Source organism: Solea solea, chromosome 21, assembly GCF_958295425.1.
Source record: "Solea solea chromosome 21, fSolSol10.1, whole genome shotgun sequence".
Classification (NCBI taxonomy): Eukaryota; Metazoa; Chordata; class Actinopteri; order Pleuronectiformes; family Soleidae; genus Solea; species Solea solea.
Genome location: NC_081154.1, coordinates 842,328 through 850,380, shown reverse-complemented (window position 1 = coordinate 850,380; position 8,053 = coordinate 842,328). Strand labels below are relative to the sequence as shown.

Below are 8,053 nucleotides of genomic sequence, written 5' to 3'. Positions count from 1 at the left end.
TTTACCGCGTCCTGACTACATATTCAACACCCAAAAAATCAATTTTTTCCAGCCTCACTCTTTCTGCAGGTAATGAAAAATGTGTCCATGTGGTGTAAACAAGGTAGAAATTAGTAAACATCGACCAGATCTGAGTGAACTGAGCTGAGAGGAGGATTAGACGGATGTGAACGGACAAGGAATGGACACATCTTAAATGTGGGCTACGTAAACATACCTCAGGCTAGCTTGTTAGCAATACCAGTCAGTGACAACGCTTAACATTGTATTTTGCGCACACATGCAGCATAGCAACATGTCCACAGATAAAAAATCAAACTACTACATGTACGACTGACTTAAATGTGAAACAAATAAGACAAAAGGTAAATTAAAAGTAAAAGTAGCAGAGTTTTTGTACTCTTTGACGCAGGTGGCAGCCATCTTGGAATCCTATGTCGGGGTTTGTAAGGTTGCTCCGGCTTTCTGAGTTAGAAATCTGACTTTCCTGTTGAAGGAATGCCCCCTAAATTCGGAAATTCTGACTTCCAACTAACTGAAACTTGCAAATATTACCGTTGTACCACAAGCTAGTCGAGCTATGCTACAATATGTAACTGGACTAGAATAATAATCCTAATTTTTCTCAATAATCAGGATAGCTGCAAGGGATTGTTAGCAATATTCTCACAATTAGTTTTACTTTTTGCAGATATTAACTTCTTTTACTGTTGGCTGCGGCCCCAGCAGTGAGCTAACCTAGCGCTGGGACTCGTTAGTACCTTGAAAGAACATTATTTCACGTTCATAACCATGAAAACGGAACGCCTTTGAATTATCAAGTTCAAAGTCATGGACCGACTTTGACCACAACAACGGAAGAAGACAAAGAAGACATATCTGAAGGACAACAAGAGGAGGCAAAGAGAAGAAGAACCACACAGAACCATGTCCGACACGGGGTCTGATGACCTTGAAAATGAACGCAATAAACTTGGGGTGAGCGAATATGATTATCAAGTTAGCTTCCTAGCTTGGTTAGATTGTCAGCTAGCTAAAGTTAACATTGGGTCTAGCTAACTATGTGCGCATTGCTAATTAGCTAAGCAGCTACTTAGGAAGTCAGCCAGTTGGCATCTTAGCTTGATACTCTTCTGCTGTTTGATATTGTTTGATAGCTTAAGCTAACGTTGGTACTAGCTAACTGTGTGCGTGTGTTTGTGTGTCAGGAGTACGAAGGGGACAGAAATGCAGAAGGAGAGAGACACGGAGTCGGCAGAGCTGTCCTGCCCAACGGGGACATCTACCAGGGACATTATGAGAATGGAATGAGACATGGATCGGTACAGTCATAATACCGAATGTGTCTTTGTGAAGTCTGAATCCGATCCATTACAAGCCCTAATCTAGTTTAAGTCTTGTCATTGTTTATGTGCTAAAAAAGAAGGCAACTGGACTTCTGTTAGGTTCCTGAAGATGCTTCGCCTCTCATCCAACAGAAGTCCAGTTGCCTTTGTTTTCAGCACTTAAAGACTACCCGTGACCTGGATGACAGAGAACCTTCAGACATTGAGAACCCTCGCAGACATCTTGTCGTGTAATGTTGCCTTGTACTTTTCTGTCAAACAGGGGACATATTACTTTAAGAATGGGGCCAGATATGTGGGAGACTATTATCAGAACATGAAACATGGACAAGGATTGTTCTACTATCCAGATGGATCCAAATATGAAGGTACAGATACTTGTTTTAATACCTTGAGCTTTGTTTTAGTCAATTTGATGTCGTGACTCAGAGCCTTGTCTCTTCTGTCAGGATCCTGGGATAAGGATGTGAGAAAGGGTCACGGTGTCTACACGTACCCCAACGGAGACATGTATGATGGAGAGTGGCTGCATCACTTGAGGTTTGTCCCAATCATTTTTAAATCATGCATGCATGTTGTTGACTTGTTACTTTTCAATTATATACTTGACCCCAAATCAGTTCAAAGTTATCTGTTTTCGAAGTCATTAAAGGTCCAGTGTGTACAAATTGGTAGCACCTAGTGGAGAGATTGCGTATTGCAACAAAGGACGGACTTCTCAGCTCATCCCTTCCTATAATACTACGGTGGCCTTTGTATACCAGAAAGAATGTTGTCATCAACAAACACGTTGAGTCCTTGTCCCAACTTGAGTCCAAAACGCCGTCCTTGCCAGAGTGAAAACAAATCACTATCAGACTCGGCTGGGTTCACCTAGACTAGGTCTTACACTAAATTTTGCTTAAATTCCATGACAATAACATTGTCAAATGTACCCTGAATATTGGCTGAATGTTAGCAGATTTCAACAAACTGTAAATCCCACATGATACTGAATGCGCACTAACTGGTTGTCGTTTGACTGACAGACACGGTCAGGGCTTGTACCACTTCCATGAAACTGGCTCCAAGTACAAGGGCTCATGGGTGAACGGCAACATGGAGTCAGGCGGCGAGTACATCCACTGTAACCACAGATACAAGGGAATATTTGCCAACAATAAGGTGAGTCCTGACTTTATGACTCCATGACTCATTTCCTGAAAAGCTTAATAGGTTTCCTGCCTCACGCGAGATAAGAAACCCGACTATCTAGCCGTATACGCCCATAATCTTCCAATCACTTGTAATCTTTACATTGTTATGGAGATGAAGAGCCTGATTAATACAGAAAACATTAGTTCTTATAGCCACTAGGGGGCGGCACAACACATCACTGATATCTTTCACAGTGTATAGCATCATGTTAACACCAGCAATCATCTCCAAAAGGGGAAATATTTAGCTCTTACTCTCTCTCAGTATGTTGAATGTCCATAGAAGGTTGTCTAATGTTTGCCAAATACAGGTTACAAGGCGTTAGTGGCTCACAGGGATCATAACTGCCAGTAAATGGTTACCCCCACCAGTAAATATGGTGTGTTCCATCTGCATTGAAGGTCGGAAGTCAGAACTGGTAACTGGGAGTGATGTTATTTCCGAGTTGACCATGTTCCAACAGAGAAATCTAAAACGAAACATGGATGCAGATGTTTCTTAAGCCAGTGTTTCCCACTGGAAAAGTGTTTCTTTTCACTGGACTAAGACTATCATGAAGGTCTTTAAAGGTCAGTATCTTTTTATGTTCAAATGTCTTCTGATGTTTTGTCCTGACTTCACAGCCCCTTGGACCCGGGAAGTACGTGTTTGACAACGGATGTGAGCAGGGGGGTGAATTCCAGCAAACAGAGCCGGTAAATTTAATTTTTAAACGCCATCACACATATGGACATATGTCCTGAGATGGTGACTGAAGATTAAAAACATGGCCCTGATATCATGGAACATTATGTTTAATGACTCATCTTTTTTAACAGGATGAATCTGACGGCGACGCTGGAGTCCTCAAGTGGATTCCCAACTGTATGAAGTGAATCTCACAGAGATACTTCAGGTGGAGCCAGCTGTGGAAGAGTCCACTTATCTGATCGACCAATTACTTTTTACATCTGGCCTTTGTTTTAAGACTAAAATAAAGATACACAATATCTTTTGTAGGTTTTTGACATGAGCAGTGCTCAGTAGTACTCGGTACTTTACCAAAAACAAGGACATTTGGTGTTAAGACGCTTATAGAACAGAACAGAATAGATGCTGTGGAAGTGTAGGAAAGCCTAGCAGTGCCCTCTAATGGACAGAATAGGTAAGACAGCCAGAGTACCGACTGGTGACTCTGCTGCTTTCTGTCCAGATGATGTTGTTTCACATAACTGTGAGACAGGAGGGACGTGCAGTCCTGTTTGTTTTGCTGCATATGGAGCAAATTGTAGTTTAGCTGTTGTTCATGTATAAACCTACTTTTAATTTGAATAAAAACTTTGAAGAATATCCAAATTCTGAAGCCTGACTCTCTGACCTGAGTCATGAGGTAAGTTTTTATTTAAATGTATCAGAAATGTTAACCATAATTGGCAAAAGAAAGTCAATTAGTCAATCAAACTTCACATCTATGTCACCTTTTGTACTGATGTTAGTTCACTGGGAAAAGCAGTAGTGGCAGTGGTGCTAAACTGCAGGTCACCACTGAAGAAAGATGGGAATTAGGCACACGTTGATGGAGTGATTGCGATTGGCAGCCGTCTTGGAATCCAATCCTAAGTAGCTTGGAAGTAAATTGTCAGGAAGTACCCGTACTTTTTTATATAAATTAAAAAATTGGGTTTTTGGTACAGATTGGGTAGCACTCTAAGGTGATGGTCACATGACCACGTTGCAGTAACGTCAGTGATCCTAGATTAGACACATATACAGTATGTTATGTGGCCATGAGACATGAGTGAGAATCCATGTAGCTTTCCCCCATACTCATCAAAGAAATAAAGATTAGAGAAAGAACTTATAGTGATAAGACATGTCTCACTGAACAACAACAACACCTAACGATTAAAAAAACGTGTGAAAAAACACATTTAGTTTATTATTTTTATAACAGTTGGAGTAGTAATAATAAGTAACAAGAGTAAATGTAGACCACAGCGCCCTCAAGTGTCACTGATGTGCAACAACATGCACATTACATACTAGACAACAGTAAAAAATCTGACATACGTATTATTAACCAGATTTAAAACAAAAAAAACATGTCTGATGCAACATGAACTGGCAATTTTTTTTTTTTACATCATATATGTGTTAAATAGAAGTGTTAAATGTATGTTACAACATTCTCTACATATTTATTTTTGCCTGTAGTGAGACAAACTACTGTTGTACTTGTACTTAATACGGCTGTTGCTTTTTTGGTTTTAACTTAGTTTACAGAGTTTTACAGAGCTAAAATTGATGCTACATATACAATCATTGGAGGGATATAGTAAAGAAAAAGAACAAGTAAAGTTTAGTTGAAGAAAAACACTGATTTCCTCTTAAATTCTTTAAAAACTCGCCAAATAAATGACTTTCTGAAAGGTTTAACTACCCAGTTCGGGAGAAGACCCGCCCCTTCTCTGCATCTGATTGGCTCTTCTTGATGATGCAACACCAGAGTTATCCAATCATGCCTGAAACTGACGAACCATACAGGGGGAGGCGGGGGTTTTGGTAAGGAAACAAATGCACCTCCTGCTGGTCACGTGTGGATGTTCTGTTGTCATGGTAACTGTAAACAGGTTTCCTTCACAACCACACACACACACACAGAGAGAACAATGTCGGATGTCGGATCAGATGATCTTGAATATGAACACAACAAACTCGGGGTGAGAGAACACAGTTAGCATTAGCACATTTAGCTCAATACTCCCCCCCCCTTGTTGTTATGTTGTGATCAAGCTAATGATGGCACTAGCTAAGTAGCTAATTGGCTAATCTTGATTTTGTTGTGATATTGTAAGCACACTGAAGCTGAAGTGCTACTAGCTAACAGTGTTTGTGTTTACCTGCTTGGCTAATTAGAACGTGAGCTAAGTAGCCAATCAGAAAATTAGCTAAGAAGCTAATTAGGAGTTCACTAGTTACCCACATGTGTTAATTATGAAGTTAGCAACGTAACCTGTTAGCTCAACACTCTTTTCATTGTGTGATATATCTTTAGAAAACGGAAGCTAAATTACCATACTAGCTAACCGTGTGTGTGTGTGTGTGTGTGTGTGTGACAGGAGTATGAAGGGGACAGAAATGATGAAGGTGAGAGACACGGTGTCGGCAGAGCTGTTCTGCCCAATGGGGACGTCTACGAGGGACATTATGAGAAAGGACAGAGACACGGACAAGTACAAAACATACTCTGGACGTATCTTTGTGAACACATGCAAATGTTATGCATAACGTTACATTTATGGCTTTTTTTTTTTAATGCCAATTCTGTAACAGCTAATGTTTTTTTCAATGTTGTTTTGTCCACCAGGGGACATATCGCTTTAAGAATGGGGCAAGGTATGTGGGAGACTATGACCAGAACATGAAACATGGACAAGGAACCTTCTACTATCCAGATGGTTCCAAATATGAAGGTAAATATTCCTATTTTAACTCCTTAATAGAGTGCGGAGTGTTTGGGAACCTGACCTTGTCTTGTCTCTGTCCATCAGGATTGTGGGACAAGGATGTGAGACACGGTCATGGCGTCTACACGTATTCCAACGGAGACTCGTATGAGGGAGAGTGGCTGAATCACATGAGGTCCATCTGTCCCTCATATTAACATCACACACAGTTTTCAGTTGTCTGTGTTTCTAAAGTAACTCAGCTGTTTGACTGACAGACACGGTCAGGGCACTTACGTCTACCACGACACTGGCTCCAAGTACATGGGCTCATGGGTGAACGGCAACATGGAGTCAGAAGGAGAGTACGTCCACTCCAACCACAGATTCAAGGGGAAATTAGCCAACAATAAGGTACATTTTTTAAGGACTTTTTAAGCTTGTTAAATGTGAATATTTTCTTGGTTCTTTCCTCCATTGAACAAAGAAATTGTTGAAACCGATTTATTTTGGTTTGGGGACAAAATAAGGAATTTTTTTCTAGACCAAAAAAGTACTCGATTAATGGAGAAACAAATGCATCAATTATGCAAATAATCGTTAGTTGCAGCCACATGTGTTTTTAGAATCTTGTCAGTCAATAACAAACAAGCATCTTTTTCTGTCTCTGCTCTTACTCTGCAGCCCAGTGGCCCCGGGAAGTACTTGTTTGATATTGGGTGTGAGCAACACGGAGAATTCCGCCAGACAGAGGAGGTAATTTAACCGACTTATTTCACTCATAAATGACCTTTTAAGACCTCAAACTGGAACTTTGTCGTCGTATAAGATGTGTGCCAAACTTAAAAAAACATGAAAGTTATCACAACTAGGGCCATGCACAGGGTTAGGAACCATGGAACCAGGTTGTACACACCAGAGCCAAGTTTTCATCTACACATAAAAAGGACGCCTAAAAAAGTCGCCAAGTGCAATCATGACCATGCCAAACCTATAGGTGGCAGTGTACCGGGAAGCATAGAGTCATGGAGTCATCAGAATCCTGAAAATTACAAAAACTAATTACACGTCAAGAATAGGTTTTCTGCTTTATCGCAGAGTTAGACAGACTTTTGTCCAGTGGGAAACTGGAGTTCTTAAACCACTCACTCTCCCACACTAAAGTCCATAAAGAAAACCAGCTGTTTTTAGCTCCCGGGGGCACAGGAGCTGCTGTCTCGTATGGTCAGTTTTTGTCACAGAGGTAAATCTGAACAAGGATTTCATACACGGAAGTGTATAAATCACTGTGACTGTGTGTGTCTTGACCTCATACAAGCACATTTCAATGACTCATCTTTTGACAGGAGGAGTTGACCAACCCCAAGTGGATTCCAAAGTTAATCACAGGTCTGACGCTGTTGACTCCAGGAAGAGAGACTTCAGGTGAAAACATTTTTCGACTGTAAAAAGACAGTTCACACACGATAGTCTAAATGACATTTTATACAGTTAGTTTTAAGTGTGTCTTTTCCTAATTGTTGTGTGTGCGGTTTATTTTTCAGCTGTGGAAAAAGAAATAGTTTCAGCAGAGGAGGCTGAGGAGAACACACCTGACTGACCCGGCCACTACTTTACATTCCGTCTGTCATGATGTTGCATCATGATATTGCTGCCGATATTCACAGAATTTCAAAATAAAAGTGTTTATGTTGACATATTTACTTCTTAATAATAAATGTATTTATACACCAATTTAACAAAATACTTCTACAGTTATCTGCTGCTAATAATAATAATTAGAAAACAAATAGTTTAGTTTGGAGAGTCTTCTCTGAGCTAGTGTTCTCATAAAATGAATAAAGCTGCTTTAGACATGACACAGCACAAACCTGAGCCTTCAAATTAGCTTCATTTCAGTGACAATTATACATTTTCCTGCAGATTCTAAGGTTAAAAAAAACCAACTTCTGTGAAGAAAATATCCAGCTAGCTAGAAGAAATATCACGATTCTGTGGTTGAAAAATTTGTATTAATATTGTCTTTTAGAAAATGATTACATAATGTTTGACGAAACAATTTGCAAGTTGCACATAACAACATTA

The 8,053-nt window shown here is 40.0% G+C and overlaps 2 protein-coding genes across 2 annotated transcripts; both read left to right on the top strand.

Annotated features, from left to right (window-relative positions):
* The first annotated feature begins 840 nt into the window (after positions 1 to 840).
* Positions 841 to 4,400, top strand: LOC131448648 (radial spoke head 1 homolog). Its single transcript, XM_058621274.1, has 7 exons — positions 841 to 978; positions 1,209 to 1,322; positions 1,609 to 1,714; positions 1,796 to 1,886; positions 2,375 to 2,510; positions 3,167 to 3,238; positions 3,362 to 4,400. Exons 1-7 carry the CDS (start codon positions 928 to 930, stop codon positions 3,416 to 3,418), a joined length of 627 nt encoding a protein of 208 aa, XP_058477257.1. The 5' UTR covers positions 841 to 927; the 3' UTR covers positions 3,419 to 4,400.
* Positions 4,401 to 4,415: 15 nt separating this feature from the next.
* On the top strand, positions 4,416 to 7,650 carry LOC131448647 (radial spoke head 1 homolog). Its single transcript, XM_058621273.1, has 8 exons — positions 4,416 to 5,242; positions 5,642 to 5,755; positions 5,890 to 5,995; positions 6,074 to 6,164; positions 6,247 to 6,382; positions 6,653 to 6,724; positions 7,315 to 7,393; positions 7,513 to 7,650. The coding sequence occupies exons 1-8, from the start codon at positions 5,123 to 5,125 to the stop codon at positions 7,566 to 7,568; spliced, it is 774 nt and encodes a 257-aa protein (XP_058477256.1). The 5' UTR covers positions 4,416 to 5,122; the 3' UTR covers positions 7,569 to 7,650.
* Positions 7,651 to 8,053: the final 403 nt, after the last annotated feature.